The 21,659-nt window shown below is 33.1% G+C and overlaps 1 protein-coding gene across 2 annotated transcripts in view; it reads right to left on the bottom strand.

Annotated features, from left to right (window-relative positions):
* The window catches only part of FAT4 (FAT atypical cadherin 4), a 153,930-nt gene that overhangs the window by 71,656 nt on the left and 60,615 nt on the right, over positions 1–21,659 (bottom strand). For both annotated transcript variants that reach the window (XM_069493145.1, XM_069493146.1), the window contains one exon: positions 7,363–7,494. In XM_069493145.1, coding sequence (XP_069349246.1) covers positions 7,363–7,494 — 132 coding nt within the window. The remainder of the gene's footprint in view (positions 1–7,362; positions 7,495–21,659) is intronic.

Genomic DNA, 21,659 nt, shown 5'->3' with positions numbered 1-21,659 from the left:
GGAAAGGAGTGAAATAGTCACTGTGGAAAATACCAATAATACTATTACTTGTAACCACATTAGCCAGAAGGTTTGCTGAAGGCTCGCTCAGTGCCAGGCACTGTGGCAGCACTATGCACGCATTACCTCACCTTCATTCATTACGCCATGAGGTACACCTTCACACACAGGCACACTGTAAGTGTTAGTGTGGATTTCAAACTCAAGTCTGCCTGACTCTGAGCTGTGTTCCTTCTGATATTGCCTGAAAAGGTAATTAAATGACAAGGCAGGTGCTAAATAGAGGAGGCTTGCAATAACACTTTAAGAACCAAGACAAGGGAGAGGGATTATTTGGAGTTGCTTTATTTAGGGAAGATACAATGGAGACTATGGTGCTGAACTGAGTTTTGTAGAATGAGAAATTTTTTTTAAAAAGTAAAGACTAACAAAAATGTTTGAGTGTAAGCAAAAGTGCAGAGGGAGGGAAAATGATACGCCTGGCTTACTTCGCTGTTGAACAGTTTGTTAGAGTGGAGAGTTTTAATCTAGAACAAAGGAAGAAAGTTAAGCTAAAATGTTAGGTTATGAGTATATTTTGCAGAATCTCAAATGGAACACAACTTGGCTTGAATTCTATGGCCAAGAAACTCATTTCTTGTTTAAATTGGAAGCACCCTTTAAAAGTTATTGATATAGTATTATGGACTAGAGTGAGAAAAGGCCAGAGAAGGGAAACACCAAGTAGAGTTTGGGACCAAAAGATGGGCCTCATTTCCCCAAAGTTGGTGAAACAAGTCCCAAGTCCCCGTCCTATACAATGAAAGCATGGGTGATTTCATGTGTTCTCTCAGGTCTTTGAACTCAAAACTCTGAACTCTGAACTAGAAAGTTGGCAGAGGGAGAGGAAAGGTTGGGAAAAATAGAACATCCATTAAGTGCTTACTAGGTGCTAAGCACTGCTTTGAGCACATCACTTCAAGGGCACTAATTGATTTAATTCTTAAAGGCAAACTATTTAGTTAAGTACTATTATAATCTCCATTTTAAATATAAAGAGACTGAGACAAAGGGACTGAAATCCTGGCCATCTTTGCCTCAGATCTTAGATTCTGAATCACAATGTACGCAGCAAAATATACAAGTGGAATTAGTATGATTTGACAGGTTATTGGACATGGAAATAATAATGTCTCTCATTTGTTCAACATTTCCATATATAATCTCACTTCTTTTAACAACCGCATGTGATGAGTAAAAGTGAAAGAAAAGAAAAAAAAAGTTTTTAAATTTCAGATTACTTTGGCTGGGAATTACTGAAGACATTTCAGAAATAGGATCTGGTTTGATGTAGGAAAAATTATGAAGTGAAATTTTACTTGTGGTGTGTTCAGTGACTGAAGGCTAGCTTCGTAGAAACGGTGATCTGGCGATTAGAGATGTGGGAATGAGGTTTGAGAAAAACGTCTGGGGGTCATTGTATGAGGTATCTTGAAGCCGCAAAAGTTGTCCAGAATTTAAATTAGAAAAGATAAAGAAAGGAACAGCAGCAGCATAAGGACTGAACAAGAATGCGTAAGGAGTGAGAAGCAGCAGCAGAGGAAGGGATTGGCAGTGGGAAGAATGAAGAGTGATATTTCTTAATTATGTATGTCATAATCATAATACTGAGTTAAACATACACTGCTTTGATTGGGACATAACATTCTGGGGCTACACTTGCTGGGTTGAGGCTCTGCTCCACTACTTACTAGTTGTGTGGCATTGGGCCTCGTACTTAACCTCTTGGAGCCAATGTTTCCTTATCTGGAATGATGATATTACTCCCCATCTAGGGTTGTTGTGAAGATTAAATTAGTTAATACATGTTAAAAAACCTAGAATAACACTTGAGAAATGTTAAGTATAGGAGAATGCTAGCTATTATTTTATTCTTATTTTTACTATTTTCTTATCAGATTAACGTGATGGGTTAGATGTATTTGACAACTTAGACCTCTGCAAAAGAACAATTTAAATCAAAATATGGTTAGAGTTGCTGTATATTCTAGGGAAAATATGATTTCTGATTTCCTATTATATCTGATTGTTGATCTTGACTCTGAGGTATAAGTACTGTTGGAATTGACTTCAAAAATTACTTTTTGATTTAGATATACTCATATAAACAATTACTATTACTGTTATTAACCTCTAAAAATTTGCTTATTAAAATATTCATACAAAGAGATCTTAAGAAGAATAGTAGGGAAAACTTAAGTTTTGAGTGTGTAGGAATTTAAAGCTGACATACTGGAAGATTGTAACATCCATGTTTCTATACATCTTTTTCCTCATTGCTTACATATGTTTTTTCCTTCATGTTCAAACATATAAGGGAATGATTTCTAACAGTCTAAGGCAAAAATATTCCCTCTTTCAAAATTTATGTGTAGTGGTATTTGCTATCTTTTTGTATGGCATTCCCCAAGCCAATCTGAAAATTTAGTAAAATGAATGCCTCAAAGCACACTTTAATTTAATAATGGCACAGCGAGTCTAACACATTATCCATATTCATCTTGTATATTCAGGTGTACATGGAGTACCTAACATATTTATTATAATTTTATGGTTTAACAAAAACATTCAGTAAGAATTTTAGACTTCTAATCTGACCATATTCTGTACTATTTGTTCCATTTTACTAGGAATTCCAACATTTTAGTAAAGTAGCCCATGTATGAAAACAACTACATTCAATTTTGACCTATTACAATGGTAAGTATTTGAAAATTAAGGGAAAGCAAAGAAACAAAAGCCTATTTAAAGCTATTACAAAAATTGTTTGATATTTAGAAATGTCCTCTCTACAAAATGACTGTAATAATAATATTCTTAAGGTTGTGATAATTTTTCTGAAAAGAAGCAAAGACATATCAGACTGTGTTGATAAAATAATATTTTTTCTTATTCAAAATCGCTGATGTGGTGAATTAATACTAGTGAATGTCTGAAAATGCCTCGCCAAGAGTAATGATTTAATTAGGTTTTTTTGAAAAGTATATTTATTTAATATCCAAAATGTGCCATATCAGCAAAATGTCAAGAAACAAATATTGTGTTTCAGCTGCAGTGCAGTGGAAATAATGCTGGTTAAAATATTCTACTCTCCTGAACCACAGAGACAAAAGCACATGGAAGGAATTCTAAAAATAAATAGCTATAAATTGCAAATGCATTTTACAAACTTAAATAGTATTTTCAAAAACAAGTATGGTACCATGAAGCAAAGTGTGAGTATCCTGGCTCATTACTAGAATAATCATTCTTTGCATAAAAGGGAACAACAGACTGACAGAGTCACGTGCTTCTAAGAGATGTGTATCTTCATCCAAAACATGTTTCAAGTGATATTTCAATTAAGTTGAACATGTGCATGTTGCTTTCTAAAATTGTAATTCCATTACCCAGGTTTTGTTCTCCAGAGCCCTTTCTCTAACATACTAATACTTATATGTTAGCTTAAGTAATTAAGTAAAAGTATATAAATAATAATAAAAAAATAAACACAATTTGCTGATGACCTACATAATCTCGAGTCCTACTCAAACTAGATGAAAAAAGAAAACAGAGCCATGATTTGGTAAGAGGGAAAACATTTCAAGTATTTTTTTCCAAGTTCAACTAAGGGGTAAGGAACTGAGAATAAAGTAGAAAACAGAATAAAGTTTTACCTATTATTAAAAACATTAATATTAATTTCTTTTAAGCAACTCAAAAAAGGGAAACAGTCAAAAATTCCAAATGCCATAAGAAGCCATTCTGCTTGGCATAGGTCCAAAGAAATGTGGGTTCCTCACGTCAGAGTTATAGTTGGTAGTTTTTAAAACACTATTAAAATTTTTTAAGGGAAAACGTATTCAAGAAGAAAAACAACCTTATGAGCTTCAACTTTAAAAAGTAAGGTCCTAAAGCAGTTTTACAAAAATGTCTCCCTTGCCTTTAAAGTTGTAGGTGCACCTACTTACTCCCTTTCATCATCCTCTGCTGCCTTTCTACACACACACACACACACACACACACACACACAGAACTCATTACAAAGAATGTGGTGATCTTTATGCCTTCAGGCATAAAGTCACACCTTGCACATATTGTCAGCATTCCTCTCTCCCCTGGAATTTTAACAACCTTCCCTCTATTTCCCTTGTCTGTTCCTACTTTATAGCTTTACACTTTCTGCCTGGTATTAGCCCACCCTGTCTCATCCCAAATGCAGTTCTTGTATATCCTAGATACCATCATTTTACATTCAGTATCTTTTAAACTAAATGTCTAAGTGATAAAACCTGCATTGTTCATTAAGTATTTTTTAAACTTAAGAAAACAAAGCTCAATAGAAATAAAACAATATTCACTAAAATAAGTGTTAGTATAAATACCTAGATACATAAAGACATTCAAAAGATGAACTTGAAGGCAATGGAAGTGTGAGTACATATACACATTACACACACACACACACACACACACACACACAGAAGTCAGAAAAAAATAAACATGCAGGCAGCACTGCATTTATATTAACACTTATTTGTAATATTCCTTAAAGGAAAATATAGGGAGAGAAATAAAATTATAACAGTATCAAGAGCATAATGTTAAAAGCTTTGAATGTTTGCATCTCTTTGATATAATCAGTTCTTAAGAGAGAAGTATGATGATTAAAACAACTAAATTTCCAAATACAATTTTATTTTTGACTCACTGTAATTTGTACTGAATAATCCCACTCTAATTATAATATTCCATGGAGTAAACAGCCATCCCATTAGAATATATATTATAATTAACATGATTATTGCTTCATTCTTTTGACATGATTAGAATAAATCATTTCAAACAAATGAGTTTTATTTGCTCTATTCCTACAGAGAGTATAGCCAATAAAATAGCCATTACAACTTCAATTGTTTGATGTGAATTGTCTTATGTCAATTACATGTGGTTTTTTTTGGTTGTTATTGCTATTTTCAAATAAGAGTTAAAGAAATTTTATGAATTGATATATCCAAATATATTATAAACCTTAAGAAAATTAAAATATTTATTAAATTATAGCAACATTTATGTTTAAATGTTTACATATATAAACATTGACTAAATAGTGATAAAATGTATCTACAATAATAGAAGTGTTCAGTCACATAACTCTTTTAATGACAGCTAAATGTGGAATAAGTGTGAACTTTTCTCTACATAAAATTGAGTGGAAGTTACTAAAAACAAGACACCAAATCTTTTCTAACAGGAAACTATAATTATCTAAATGTCTATACTTTATTCTGTTCCCTTTTACTAGTTAGATTTTGGTAAAATTTGTAAATGACCGAGTCATTACATTTCTGTATTTGCTATTAAAATTAATCTTACTTATTCACCTTTTTAAAGTTAAAGAAATAAATTTATGAATTTACTTATAAACCAAAAATCAAATTTTCAGATATTTCTGGAGTTTGGAAGAGAGTAAGGAAATTAAATTCCCTTCTCTGTGTTGGGGTTGGCTTAAGGGGCAAAAGGTAAGGAGACCCTGGTGTCTGGGAAGGTTATTCCTCTTTCCTCAACACCAGAGCGTTAATTAAACTCTTTACCCAGTAAGAAGGCAAAAACAAGCTGTGAATTTTTTTCCATGGGAAAAATATGTAAATGACAATTATATAAATTTCCATACCATTTGGACCATGGTGATTACATGGTTCAACTTAAAATATGAATATAGAAAATAGTGATCTAAATTGTACCCCCTAAAAAGCTTCTGCCCAGCAAAAGAAGTAATCACCAGAGTGAATAGACAACCTGAAAAATGGGAGAAAATATTTAAAAACTATATTTTGACAAAGGATTAATATCTGGAATGTACAAGGAAATCAAACATCTCAAAAACAAAATCAAGAAACAAAATAAAACCAAATAACCTCATTAAAAAGTGGGCAAAAGACATAAATAGCCATTTTTCAAAAAAGACATACAAATGGCCAATAGACATATGAAAAAATGCTCAACATCACCAATCATCAGGGAAATGAAAATTAATACTTCAATGAAATATTATATTATACCAGTAAAAATGGCTATTAATAGAAATGCAAAAAATAACAAATGTTGGTGAAAATATGGAGAAAAGGAACACTTATGCACTATTGGTGAGAATGTAAATTAGTACAACCTCTATGGAAAACAGTATAGAGATTCCTCAAAGAAGTAAATGTAGACCTACCATTTGATCTAGCAATCCCACTACTGGGGTATTTACCCAAAGGAAAAGAAATCATTATATCAAAAAGATACCTGCACCCTTACATTTATCACAGCACAATTCACAATAACAAAGATGGGAATCAACCTAACTTTCCATCAATGGATGACTGGATAAAGAAAATGTGGTATCACACAATAGAATACTATTCAGCTATAAGAAGAATGAAATCATGTCCTTTGCAGCAACATGAATGGAACTGGAGGCAATTATCTTAAGTGAAATAAGTCAGAAACAGGACAAATACTGAAAATTCTTCTTTATAAGTGGGAGCTAAATAATGTGTACACATGAATATAGAGTGTGGAATGGCAGACAAAGGAGATTGAGAAGGGTGAGGGAGGGGGAGAGGGGTGGATGATGAGAGATTTACTTAATCAGTACAATACATATTATTTGGATGATGGGTACCCTAAAAGTCCTATCTTCACCATTACATAATCCTATGCATATAACAAAATTACATTTGTACTCCATAAACATATAAAAAATTGTGCCCCCAAATTTCACATTCACCACTACACATGAAATTTCTGTTTATTAAAGGAATTGAAAAAGCATGAGCTTGCCAAGATAATATCCTAAAAATACATGAGGATATTATTGAACTATGTATTTTGTTTTTAAAGATATATGTGTGTATATATACACATGCATGCAAATTAAATGAAAAATTGTAAGGTAACCTTAAAATTCTGTAATTTTAAATTATTTGCTTGTTAGAATTACAAATATAAATCAATCCTTAGCTGCTATAAGATAGCCAATTGGGATAATAAAGGTATAAAAAGGAGATATGTCTTTAGATATTTTTATTATTTGAGAAAATAAAATAATTTGACTAAGAAATCTGAGATGCAATCAGCAATTAACTGAGTTGTGGATTCCCAATAAAAGGAAATTACCTATTGATAGTCTCTATCTTAACATTCTTACATCACATTTCAAGAATCAATTTTCTTTGGAAAGGAGCACACAATGCTTAACCTTGATTATTGGGTAATTAAAGTTGTCAGCATATCTAAACATTTGATAAATCACTGCAATACTCAGTTTTAAAGATTCAGAGACATGTTCTGAGCTACCTCATCAGCATCCATGGCTGTCAGTTGCATAATCTTAGAGCCATCTCCAATGTTCTCCTCTACAGTGAGATCCAGCATGTCCGTTGGAAATACAGGTGGATTGTCATTGATATCCTGAAGTGTTATTTCTACCTACAAAGAGAGAAACAAACAATGCATGAATGCCACCATGTGTCTGCAAGATACCAAGTAAAATGCATACCAAGAACCCTTGCAACTGAGACTACCAAAATGAATCTGAACCTTTGCATATAACATCCAAACAACAGAAACTACTCCTAGGGAAAGTTGTGAAATCTTTATGGGAAAACATAAAGTAGAAGCTAAGATTGTTTGACTTTTTGATAGTAATTGATTTTAAATAATTGCCATGGAGTTTATGCAAGAAAAGTCACGGATCACCTGTCATTTTAATCCCTAGATATGCATATCAGTGAGGAACTGCCAAGGATTGGAACCATCTGTCATTCAATCATTAAATGCCATCTGACATGTAGATGAAGCGGTGTAAAATTTCTTCCTGAAATGTTTGCATATTGACAACTAATGTCTAGGGGAAATAAAGAAGTTATTATGTTGTTTTAAGAAACACTCAGAATTTCTCCCTGTAACGTCAACCCTCAGCCTTTCAGGGAAGAAAAACACACACATCTCTTTTTATTTCCACTCCTATTAGCACTTTTTATTTGTGACTGAAACCAAATGATCACAGTTGTCATGTTTATATAGGTTACAAATATCAACAGTTTTTCTTGAAAGATCCTAGCCAGGGTTACTTGTTTGTTTCCCTACCTATAAAAAATTGTTTAAAGGATTTGTGAAGTCTAAACAATAACTTCAAACCCTGTGTTTTGTCTTTTGAGCTAGGTGCTAAAAGCTGGTGTTCTGATTAGAAAAAAAGAAGACAGCTGCCAGTAAAACTGAAAGCTTCCCCAGATGGATCACAAAATTAAGTCATGGAGAAAAACCCACTCATCCATTTAGCTAGGATATAACCAGGGCATTTTTTTTCTCATCAGATAGAATGTCATCTTTTAGAGTTATGCTGCAAAAACTCCATTAGATCCAAGAGTGATGAGGGTGGATATGAGGAGAATGGGAGAACAAAAGAATTCTGGTTTTCCTCCTTTTGGAGGGTAGGGGAAAGAGGTCAAGAGGAGGGGGAGAGACAATATGTTGGATTGTCATTATTCTTTGACAAGGAATGAGTGGGAAATGTAGGAGAGCTGGACAAAGAAATGAATGAGAAATTGATAAAAAGAGAAAACCTCAGAAAATAATACACAAAATTAAGTACCAAATAATTGTTACACTTCTAGTTCCACCTTTTAGTGGGAGAGTTAGGATTATAGAGCAAATGCCTCAAATGACTCCAGGGAATGGTTCAGACAGGGAGTCTCAGAAGTTGGAAATCTGCTACTCCTGATTTTAGCTAGCAACAATCATTATCTACACCACTTCCTTTAAGAAAAGACCCACAATAGCCACAACTGCATCCTATTAGAATCATTTCCAACTTTCATGTGTTTTAGAATTAGAGACACATGAAGTTCAAATTCTGATCTGCCACTTACTAGCTGGATGAACTTGGGCACTTAATTTCTCTTGGCCTCAGTCCTTCATCTTAAAAATCAGGATAATAATATGGGTCTTAGAGCATTTTAGGAAGACTCAACTTTGATGATATAGGTTAAGAAAGTTCTTGGCGCGGTTCCTGGAACAGAAAGATGTCAAGATCTTGGATTTTATGCTGTTTGGGCAGACCTAGGAGGTTCTTTAGAGCCAGAGACAGGCTATGAGAAAAAGTATTCAATCAATAAGAATTCTAGTCCCACAACCAGATTCAATCAATATAATCTGTTGTTCATCTCTGGTACATATTGAATGTGTACTAAGCATTGTGTAGGAAGAGCTTATATAAATGTATTTCCAAAGACTGAAAACTGCTGATTTAAGAATAAGTGATTCTGGAATCTGATCTTAGCATAGGTAAGTGTTGTCCTGCAATCCCTTCACTTATCCTAATCCCTACTGTAGATCTTTCTATCTACAAAGAATTGCAAGATTGTGACCTATGTGCCTGTGTTGTGGTCACCCAGTCTAACATTTATTCATTCAATATTTTAGAATCTATCACACAACAGGTATGTGTTAGTCACTAAAATATGAAAGAAAATAAGACAGGTCACCATCCATTGCAGAAAATAGGTGAAGTATGTTAATAGAATGTTTTTAAATAGGAGCATATACATTTATCCCTGGGAAAACATATTGTTGACATCTTTATTCCAAGAAGCTTGTCCATCACACCATAGATAATTTTTTTTAGCTGCGTTACCTCTTGCTGTTGGCTGTTACCATTTTTTCCTGATGATTCCAGATCCTAACATGTCCTTGGCTTATTCTCTTGGATCTGACACCAACCATTACTATACCCTCTTTGGACTAAGATTTGGTATGATTTGTTTTAAAATGTTAACATACAAAACAAGAATCAAACATTAAAAGTTTAGAGAAGATATCCGGAAATAATTAAGACATTATAATGTATTATAGACCCCTTTCTTTCTATACAGATTGGGTCATTTTAAAGAATACAGACAATGAGTATTAGCAGTTTAAAATTCTGAGATCTGAAAACAACCTACAACATTATTCTAAAACTAAACAATGTATATGTTGCAAAATATATTCTATTCTTTTAAAAGACAAACCAAACACTACTGCATAGCTAAGCTTTTAGTGCTAGCATTGCCCATTTGGTGTTTTACATTTATCTTTACATTTGTTTAGACCAGAGGTAAAATAATATCATTTGAATATTCATTTTGCAAAAAAAAAAAAATCACATTTCAAACTCAGAAGCTTTTCTTCATGAGGTTGCTGTATTTTAAATAAAAAGAAAACAAATACTGCCAACAGATTTATAACTTAAGTTGGGGACAACTTCAAGGTATCAACTCTGAAAGTTTGTGAAAAATGTCCTGCAAAGATGAAACAAACATTACCCTGTTAAGATAAGACACCCTCATATTTTATGCATGCCTATCAAATGCTGACTGTTGTGCTTAGATATTTGGCCCTTAAAGAACATATGTGCTTTCACCTGCTACAGTTACAAGAAGGGCATTTGGTAGATTTGTGTTTGACTTACCCCTAACAAATACATCAGCCACAGCTAATGGTTGAACCACAGGTTTTGTCTACTTCCAGGACTATTGTGACCATTTAGGGACCTTTAGAATAATAACTTTCTTGACTAAGATCCTGCTCTCTAGACAGTGAAACCTGGTAAATAAAATAATTTTATTTAGATATAAAAGATGACAGACATTGAGGGAGCTAATGACCAGTTACTTCAAAAATGGTCTGTCTTTTGGTAGTTTTGTAAAGGTAATGTTAAATTAAAAATACAGCTTTAAATATTGTTACCAAACTACTTTATGCTAAAGAAATAAAGTCCCTGGTATTCAGCTTGCTGAATAGTGAAATGGATATTAAAAAATGAAAAATAAAACTATGGGAATAGTGCTATAAAATTTATAATGCTTTTCTCTTTTAATTTTTTTCTGTAATATGCAGTCTATCATTTTAATTTGTAGTGACTCAAGAATGATATTATATCTTGGAGATTTGTTTTTTAATTTTTTAACCAAATATATCAGCATATAACTACATGATCATTATTTAACAATAACAATTATCAAACCATTATTATAACTATAAAACTAGATCTAATTATAAAACATGATATTTCACTGACTTAAATTGATATTATGAAAGTAAGATATTATATGCAAGTTTGAGGAATTGACTAAAATAGCAAAGTCCATGATGAGTACATTCCCCAGTTAATAAACTGATAATTGCCCTGTGGTCACCACCTCAACCACAATTAAAAACATATTCTTAAATGCATAACCTCTGTGCAAGTTAAATAAAATGGTTCTTAATGAAGTAGATGAAAAAAACTATAAAGCATTTTAATTCGCATCCATCCTGCAACCTATACAGAATGGTGCTCAAATGAGAATGAAAAATAATATATTTTCTTTTAATTTGGGAGATTGTAGTATTTATACAGTACACTAAAAGTTCAGAAATCCATTCATTTGCAATTAGAAGTATTAATATTTTTTAAGGAAACTTAAATATCATGAAGTCCATCTCTCTTATGTTACGGAGAATCAAAACCAAGACATTGAAGTGTCAAGTAATTTGTCTAACAAAAAAATTTTAGATCTCCTAACTCTAGCCCATTGATTTTTCCAGGGACCTGTAGGGAGAGCCAGACCTGGGAAGCAAGCTGAATGATGTGGCCTAAGACCACACAGTGCCTCTCTCTGATCTTTGCTCAAAGACAATGATCTTTCATATAAAATACGCATTTGATGTCAACCACAAGAAAATGATTTTTGAGAAAATTAATATCTGATGGGCTGCTTTACAAACACTATTTTATGCACACCCTTGTCCATTTTTAGGTTATTTACATTTACATTAAAAGAAAATAATCTGCGTGTTTGTCTTATCAATCTCACTGGAAGACTATAATCATTCAGCAGGAAGGTCATGGGTATATACTACAAATAAAGATAATTTAGTTAAATTCTCTGTAGATACCAGTGAGAGTGAGTGCTTTTAAAATGTCTACAAAAAGCTGTTTCTTTCTTAAAAGATGCAACCTGTAAATATTCATTTTCAGAAATGACTGACATTTAAATAGTTGGCAAGATAAACAGAAAGTATAGGAACTATAAAATAGTAAGATCTGATGCATCAAGGCCAATGGTGCTTGATTATTTGCTTTGTTTAGTGGCAATAATAATGATTTACATTATTGACTTTTTATTTATGTGAAACTGACACCCCTAAACTAAATTCCTTGCATAATACTATCACCTAGACCAGTGGTCCCCAACCTTTTTGACACCAGGGACCGGTTTCCTGGAAGACAATTTTTCCATGGACCCAGGTGGGGCAGTGGTGGTGGAGCTCAGGCAGTGATACACGCCCCGGTTCCTAACAGGCCATGGACCAACACGGGCTCACGGCCCAGGGGTTGGGGACCCCAGACCTAGACAACAAAAATTGTGACAAGCTTCGCCCTAAAAATATAGTTTAGAATTCAGAAATATTATCTCTAAATATATTAAAATAATGATATCAAGATTGCATTTAAATATACCTTGTAATTAGGAGTTCTGTCAAAAAATATTTATTTCAAAAATAGTATTTTATAGCATTCATTTATTTAATACATATAAATTACATAAATTGGTAATTGCAAATCTCCTCCAGTTACTGAAGATCATTGTTCTACTCTAGACATAGTCTAGAAATTTAGAGACTTCTAGATTCTGAGATTTCGAAAGCAAGAATTTGTTCTGCTCATTGTGACAACTTATCTATACCTGGCACATAACTTTTCCTTTAGAGATATTTCCGTTTTTATAGCAAATCTGGGTTATTTTCACATTTATGTTACAGTTACATGTTCAGCAAATGTAATAATAAAGTAGATATTTTACTGGTATACCAAGAGTATTATCAAAGTTGTTCTCTGTCACAGTGATATTTAGAACCAATTTAATCATATTGATTGCCATATGTGCCCCTTATGACATCATATATAATGTTTATGTTATGAAATCAAATGAGCTGCTGATTTTACAAAAATGCAATAACTTCATACGCATAATGATGACTGAAAATTAAAAAAGCTTCAGGAAAACATCTTCTATATGGTTTGTTTAGAAAATCTCTCATTTAGAAGATTGGAATAAAAGGTCTTAAGCAATCCCCGTCCCTACTTCAGAAGCTGCTACATTAAATACCATGAGAAGCACCAGTAAACCTGAAAGAATAACTGAGCTCATTCGAATGTGCATTACCCTTAATAGGCCATCACGATGTCATTCCAATAACCCTTTGCTAGATGATGCCCTAAGTTTATGTTGTGTAGGTACTATTGAAATTCAGCGAGGAAAAATATATAATCTTACACTCGGAACAATTTCACTTGGCCGGAGTGAAACAAGACTCTGGAAACCTACAATTTAATGTCCTATATGGAGTTTCAAGTGAGGAGCTGACGTTGAAAGCAAATGAACCAAACTGAAACCCACACCAGAATCAGTACAATCATTATGCCTGAGCTGTCACTTCCTTTGGCTCTGAAAAGGAAAACTCCACCTTTCCTGCCCAAGCTGAGTTCAGAGTGTGGAGTGTGAGTTTGCCCACAGTGCAGTGACAGGCTGGGTGCATCAGTGTGTGCAAAGGAATACTCTGCAACTTGACCTTAAACGAGGGAATCAAGTAGACAGTCAAATTCAGCCATTAGGAAAAAAAAATTCAACACCTTCTTATATTATCATTTATGGGTTTAAGCTGTAAGTACTTCCATTTCTTAACAACAGTCAAGAGCCGTATTGCCATGAAGGGATGGTGCCAGAGTCTGCATATTTCCTTTAATTTTGTTCTTCATTTCTTTCCCTATTTTGGGTGACCACGGGGAATTCTACTGCCATGGGTCTGGGTGAAATGTTTCACTACATCCAGAACACTTCATCATGTAGCAGAGCCAAAATCTATTATGGTTTGCAAGTGACTCATATTTTAGTTATGAGAAGGCCCTAACAAAGAACAGTTTACATTTAAATGCCCTAAATGTCAGGAATGTAATGTTTGGACTATGTAGGTATGCAAGGTCTGTTCTTACTCTATGAACGATATGTTTAGGTATTTATTTATTTATTATGTATAACCAACCTAATTCAAAGGAGTCTGTGGTGGCTGAAATAACAGTGTGCTGTCTCATCTTGATGGTATTACTGAAATTTTGAAACTGAAATCTTGAAGAAAATGGGAGAAATCAAACTTTGGAGAAAAGATCTATGATTCTATTCTACGAAAGACTGGCAGGGACTAGATGTGACCTATTAGGGGAAAAACATGAGGGTTGCTACCACAAAATCTTGAAAACATAAGCCTGTTGTGGGCCTAAACTCTACTGAAGTTTCAGGAATCATCAGAAAGTAGATCTATGCACTTAGGTATATATTTGTTTCTTTAGAACTCAAAGAAAAAATTGAATAAACATTACATTTTACTAGAAGATGAGAATTTAAATCACATATACTAAACACCATTTTACTATACTGTTTTATAGAAAACACTTTAGTAAAAGAAATATGATATAATGATAATATTTGATGAAGTAACATGTAATTAGAGAATTAGAATATTATTCTTTTTGGAACTTTAGGCTAATAAGCATTTTGTCATTTAAAACTTTATACCTTAAATTCAAATTAAATTATATATATTTAGAAATCTGTTCATTTACTTTATACAAAAATGTACTGTTCTAGTCCAAGTATTCTGAAATATTAGGAATAATGGAAGCATATATATATTTTAGATTCTTTTTAGTTTCATTTTTAAAAGCAAAGTTAAATTAAATATAGTGAGTTTTAAAACAATGTATTTCTCACATATGCAAGATATATGTAACTGTGACCAATTATATTTCTCAAACAAAAGCAATTACATTAATCTCTCACCACTAAAACTCTTCTAACAGTCGGCAGCATATGTTCCTGCAATTTTGATGCATTTCTTACTAGGAAGAAATATGTATCAGTAACAGGCAGGCTTGGAGAGTAGCCAGAAATGACAAGAATGGCTAGAAGTATGGATAAGACATAGTTAACTCCATTCTTGAAACAAAATGCTTTCCATAACTCACTAAATGTGTGGTGACTTAATAAAAAGCTAGTTTTGTTGTGCTTTCAATATTGTTCAAATTAGAACCAAATAAGGATTTCTTTTAAGGCAAAGGCAACCATGTGTAACCACTTCAACTTTTCCTGAAATCAATACTGCATAATTTCTGCATTTTAACAGATTCTTAAGGATGCCCAAAAGTAAATGCAGAATAAAAGATCATGTTAAAATATGTGTGGTTACATATGAAACTTATGGAAATTTTTATACTATTCTTCAAAACAAACACCCTGCAAAAGCATTCTGTAGTATACTTTTTAATAGATGTTAGTCTGAATGTGGTAGAAACATATCAAAGGGAAAATTCAGTATAAAACAAACAAACAAAAGAATGCCACTAATTTTTCCTTCACTTCTTTTTGCATAATAAATACTGGATACTCTGAAATAAAGAGGGCTTCTATTGAGACTGTTGGAAAACAAAGAAAATTGTTTGATTTGTACTAAAGGTACAAGCTGTGGTAGACTGAATTACTGGTCCCAATTCTTCATCTCTCCCTGTAAGTAACTTTGCAGTCCCTTCCACTAAAGGTGGAATTTCTCTCCCTGCCTCTTGACTTTGGGCTTACTCATGATACTTGCTTTGGACAATGGGATATTTACAAATATGACACAAATAAAGGCTTGAAATGTGCTTGTTCTCTTGTAACTCTTCCATGGTGATTCGAACAATCTGTCCTTGCTAGCCCACTGGTACCAGAAGGAGGACAGCAGATACTGAGTAGAGGAATCCCAGTAGAAAGATTTGTAGACTGAAGCAAGCTTTCCAGTTGAGCCTAGCTTAGAGCAACCCAATCACAGTTACTCACCAATGTATGAGAATAAATGTGTATTTTCATGGACCTTTGAGATTTTGTGGCTCTTTATTGTGACAATACCTAACAGATACACAAGCCAAAACAACAGATTCATTAACTCAATATTTTATGTTCTACATAATGAATTACTGTTCTGTCTAAAATAAGAGGCACAAAGAAGAGAAAAAAGACAATGTATATTGATCTGTGGTATGTGTTGTACTGTGAGTTAAGTTTTGTCGCTCTGAGCCTATTAATACATTGTCCTACCCTATATAAACTTCCCAATCTCACTTAACAAACTATAATACTATCTGTTAAAAGGAGCAACTCAAAATAAAATATATCAAGCTCCTCTTCCCCCCCTACAATCCAAAGATTAGGGAAGGAGTCGGAATACATGACCCAAGAGGAATGAATCATAGGCTGGGCTGAATCAATCAGATTATCTTTTTTAAAATTAGAAAATAATAATAATTTTTTAAAACCAGGGGGAACACTACAAGAGAACAATTATTGCACAAGTACAATAAGAGAATGCAGCCGCCATGAGAGCACAGACTTCATCTTTAGTGGCTTTCTAGTGCCCAACATGAGGCCTGGCTATGGTTGTTTTCATGGAATTACTGCAATGTCAAAATAATCTTTCTGCCTCACTTCACCTTTGCATAACAGTCTTCATCTTTGCAGAAATTTCTATTACTTGATAAAAAAAAGACAAAATTTTCACTTATAGCTATGCTATGCTATTTCATTTGGTTATTAGTCTATAATGCTTATATTTCCTTATATCTTTTAAACAACTATCTCAAACTTTAAAACTAAAGGCCCATTTTACAGTTTTGTGTTCTTTTTTTACTTCAAACCTATAACAAATTTAATTTATGTGAAACAGCATTAGCTCATCAATAAACAACAATAAATAAAATTTTTATATGATCTAAAATGTAAAATGTCTTCTAAAAGTCTTGAACTCACTTTTCAAAATATTTTTTTAACTGAACTGTGCTTTAAGGATATTTAGAAATCCCGTTTCAATGATCTCAGAAAGCTTGCTTCTCTGCTGAGCTTCAAACTATGAAACATTTAGATCAGTTTCTAGCATAATACCTAATACAGAGTAGGCACTTAATGTACGTTTAGTCAATGAGGTAAAAGCCAGTTTGTCCACTGCACTAGCGTATTTCATTGTTATACAAACACAAATGAAGAGAATGGTGTTTTATGTGCGAAATGAAGAGCTGGGTGAACCGCCAACTATGACAATTAGATGGGGTAATGAAAGTCCTAAGGATGATCCCATGATGATTATCAGAGTGAAAAACTAATGAATAGGAGGAAAATTTTTTAAATGTCAAAAATTAAAAAAGGACAAAATAAATTTTCTTTCCAAAGGCATGTTGGCATGGAAAGTTATTTCTTTGCTATTTCTCATTGTCAAAACCAAAGTACTAAAGTTTTTAGTGGAGTAACAGTATGACTAAAAGCTTAAAATATATTTTTGATATTTCATTTTCAAGAAATATTTGAACTGCTACAGAAATGTACTCTCCCAATAGAAAGAAAAAAATGTTCAAAATAAAACATCTGTACACTGATGCAAGATTTGAAGTTAGTCTCCAAAGTACTGGAAAAGGCTATGCCAGTTATAAATACTTACTGACTACAACTAACAATCCCCATAAAATAACATGGTTTGATTATTTTTTCCAATACAGTTTCATTCTTACTTAATTTATGACCATATCACTGTGAGTAGGATGCTATCAATGGATACGCGATTTCAGTTTTCAAAGAAAGGTATGTTCTCTGGAAACAAGCCAGAAAAAGCAAAGAACAAAAAAAAAAAAAACAACAATGGTTCCTCATCACTCATCCTGCTCTTTCCAAGATAAAATCAGACAATTGACTAACTGATGGTTACAGCTGAAACATGCTTTAAATATACACACTGAATTTTAATTTAAGAAGGAGTCTATATCTGAATTTTGTGTGAAGATGAGCAAGAATTTTCTGAAATTAATTATTCAAATAGGAAAAATTATTCCTTATTAAGGATTATGTTGTTACTAAGTAGTGTCAAATTTACTTATTGAAAAAAGAGCATCAAATAATCCATTAATCTATTAAACAAACAGGAAATCAATTTCCTACTATACCTCAGGCCCTTTGCTTGCTGCTTAGGATACAAAACTAAATCAGACTAGCCCCAGGTGTTCACGTTTACTGTCTGGGAGGAGTGTAGTCACTTAAACCAAAATTGTAGTACATGTCACAGTAATTAAAAAAAATATGAAGATTCAACAGGAAAAGCAAAAGTGATAAAAGACTAGTAATTTAGACTTCATAAAAATTTAAACCTTTCTTGCTTTGAAGGACATCATTAAATGAAAAATAAAAACCCACAGAATGGGAGAAAATATTTACAATTATATATCTGACAAGAACTTATATCCAGAATATACAAAGAACTCATATAATTCCATAATAAAAAGTAAACAGCTAACTAAAAATGGGCAAATAATTTGAATAGACATCTCTTCAAAGAAAATATATGAGTGGCTAATAGACATATGAAAAGATGTTCAAGTCACTAGTCAATTGGGATATGAAAATCCAAACCACAATAAAATATTATTTCACACCCATAACAATGACTATAATCAAAAAGAAAGATAATAACAAATATTGGTGAAAATGTGGAGAGATTGAAATCCTCATATATGGGAATATAAGATGACACTAGCCACTTTGTAAAAGAGTTTGGTATTCCTCAAAATGTTAAACATAGCTACCACATGACTACAGTTTCATTCCTAGGAATTCTACCCAAGAGAAATGAAATGTGTATGCACACAAAAAAACTTCTATACACATGTTCGAAGAAGCATTATTAGAAATATACGAAAGGTAAAAACAACCCAAATGTACATCAACTGATGTATGGATAAACAAAATGTGGTATATCTGTACAGTGGAATAGTATTCAGTAATAAAAAGGAATGAAGTCATATTAGCAGTGTTAACAGTATTTCCTTTTGTGCCCAATGAAATATGTCAGTCTGACTGGACAGTGACAAGGATAGACTCTTTGCTAGTGATCATTCAAATAATTTTATTATATTATACTTATTTAAAAAGATTTCAATAGATACTTTTAAAATAAAAATAGGCTTTTTTATTTAAATAGCTGCATTTTAAGAGTAGAAATGAGAAGTTGAATTGATTGGGCTTTCAGCTTCTTCCATATCTTAGAGTCTAGAATTTCACGATATGGCTGAACATTGCAGTCTGGAAAGACCTCATTTGACTGCACTTCATTTTATTGTACTTCAGATATTGCACTTTTTACAAATTGAAGGTTTGTGGAATCCTTGAGTCCAGCAAGTTTATTGGCATCATTTTTCCAACAGTGTGTTCTCACTTCCTGACCCTGTGTCACATTTGGTCATTCTCACAGTATTTCAAACTATTTCAATAATACTATATCTGTTATGGTGATCTGTGCACAGTGATCTTTGAGGTTACTATTACAATTGTTTTGGGGCACCATGAACTGCACCTATATAATAAGACAGTGAACTTAATCAGTGAGTACTGTGTGTGTTCTGACTGCCCCACTGATCAGCTATTCTCCCATCCCTCTCCCTTTCCTAGGGCCTCCCTATTCCCTGAGACACAACAGTATTGAAATTAAGCCAGGTAATAACCCTATAATGGCCTGTAAGTGTTTAAGTGAAAGAAGAGTCCCACATCTCTCACTTTAAATCAAAAGGCAAAAAAAATTAAGCTTAAAAAGGAAGCCATATTAAAAGCCAAGATGAGCTAAAACACTTGCACCAGTTAGCCAAGTTATGAATGCAAAGGAATAGTTCTTTAAGGAAATTCAAAATGCTACTCCAGTGAACACATGATAAGAAAGTGAACAGCCTATTGCTGATATGGAGAAAGTTTGAGTGGTCTGGTTAGAAGATCAAACCAGCCACAATGTTCCCTTAAGCCAAAGCCTAATCCAGAGCAAGGCCCTAACTCTCTTCAATTCCATGAGAGAAGTGAGGAAGATGCAGATGAAAAGCTGGAAGCTGGCAGAGGTTGGTTTGTTCATGAGGTTTAAGGAAAGAAGCCATCTCCATAATATAAAAGTAAAAGGTGAAGCAGCAAATGTTGACGGAGAAATAGCAGCAAGTTATACAGAAGATCTAGCTAAGAGCATCAGTAAATGGGGACACATTAAACAATAGATTTTCAACACAGACAAAACAGTCCTATATAGGAAGAAGATGTAATCTAGGACTTTCATGGCTAGAGAGGAGATGTCAATGCTTGGCTTCACAGCTTCAAAATACAAGCTGCTTCTCTTGTTAGGGGCTAATGCAGTTGGTGACTTTAAGTTGAAGCCAATGCTTATTCACCATTCTGAAAATCCTAAGGCAAATAAGAAGTATGCTAATTCTACTCTGCCTGTGCTTTATCGTGTTTAAGACTTTAGTGGAGGAAGTAACTGCAAAGATGGTGAAAACAGCAAAAGAATTACAATTAGAAGTAGGGCATGAAGATGGGACTGAGTTTCTGTAATCTCATGATAAAATTGAACAGATGAGGAGTTGCTTCTTAAGGGTGAACAATGAGAGTGGTTTCTAGAGATGGAATCTATTCCTGGTGAAGATGCTATGAACATTATTGAAATGACAAGAAAACATTTAGAAAATTACATCCACTTAGTTGATAAAATAGTGGCAGGGTTTGAGAGGACTGACTCCAATTTTGAAAGAAGTTCTACTGTGAGCAAAATGCTACCAACAACATTGCATACTACAGAGAAATCTTTCATCAAAGTGTCACTATATGCTGCAAACTTCACTGTTGTCTTATTTTCAGAAATTGCCCAGCCTTTAGCAACCACTCCCCTGATCAGTCAGTGGCCATCAACATAGAGGCAAGACCCTCCACCAGAAAAAAGATTACAACTTGCTGAAGGCTCAAGTGATCATGAGCAATTTTTAGCAATAAAGTACTTTTAATTAAGGCATGTACTATTTTTAGACATAATGCTACTGCATACTTTAAAATAGACTACAGTATAGTGTAAAATAACTTTATATGCACTTCAAAACCAAAAAAATATGAGACTCACTTTATTGTGACACTCAGTTTATTGCGATACTCAGTGTATTGCAGTGTTCTGAAATCAGATCTGTAATGTTTCCAAAGTATGCCTTTATTTAAAGATCAAAAATTCAAGTAGCTACTCAAAGTGATCATAGCAATATAACCATAGTCTATAAGCTTTGAGAAGTACAGAAGGGCATAAACAGGTCAATAATGTGTGTCAACTGTATCATTCGGCTTTTTGTCCCTTCTAAATACATACCAAGAGATTGACTAAATGGGCAAGTTTCTTGGTTTTCTCTTAATATCATGTTATTGATGGCCTAATATGACTATAATTAGTACTAAGAATGCATAGCCTATAATTTGCAAATTTATTTTAGTTTCTTAGAAAAACTATTTGACTACTAACATTAGTTTTTTGGCACTGAAATGTTTCTGTACTAAGTAATTACAGGTAGTACAAAGATGAATTCATGATATCTAAATAAGTTAATATATACCCGTGTTTATCCAAAAGAAAGCAAATATTTAATGTAATCTTCTACTAGTTAGGTTTTTCTACCTTGAAATTTAAGAAATTACTGCATTTTTAAACACCCA

The sequence above is a fragment of the Eulemur rufifrons genome, chromosome 18, assembly GCF_041146395.1.
Source record: "Eulemur rufifrons isolate Redbay chromosome 18, OSU_ERuf_1, whole genome shotgun sequence".
NCBI lineage: Eukaryota > Metazoa > Chordata > Mammalia > Primates > Lemuridae > Eulemur > Eulemur rufifrons.
This window is presented reverse-complemented; position numbering and strand designations above follow the sequence as displayed.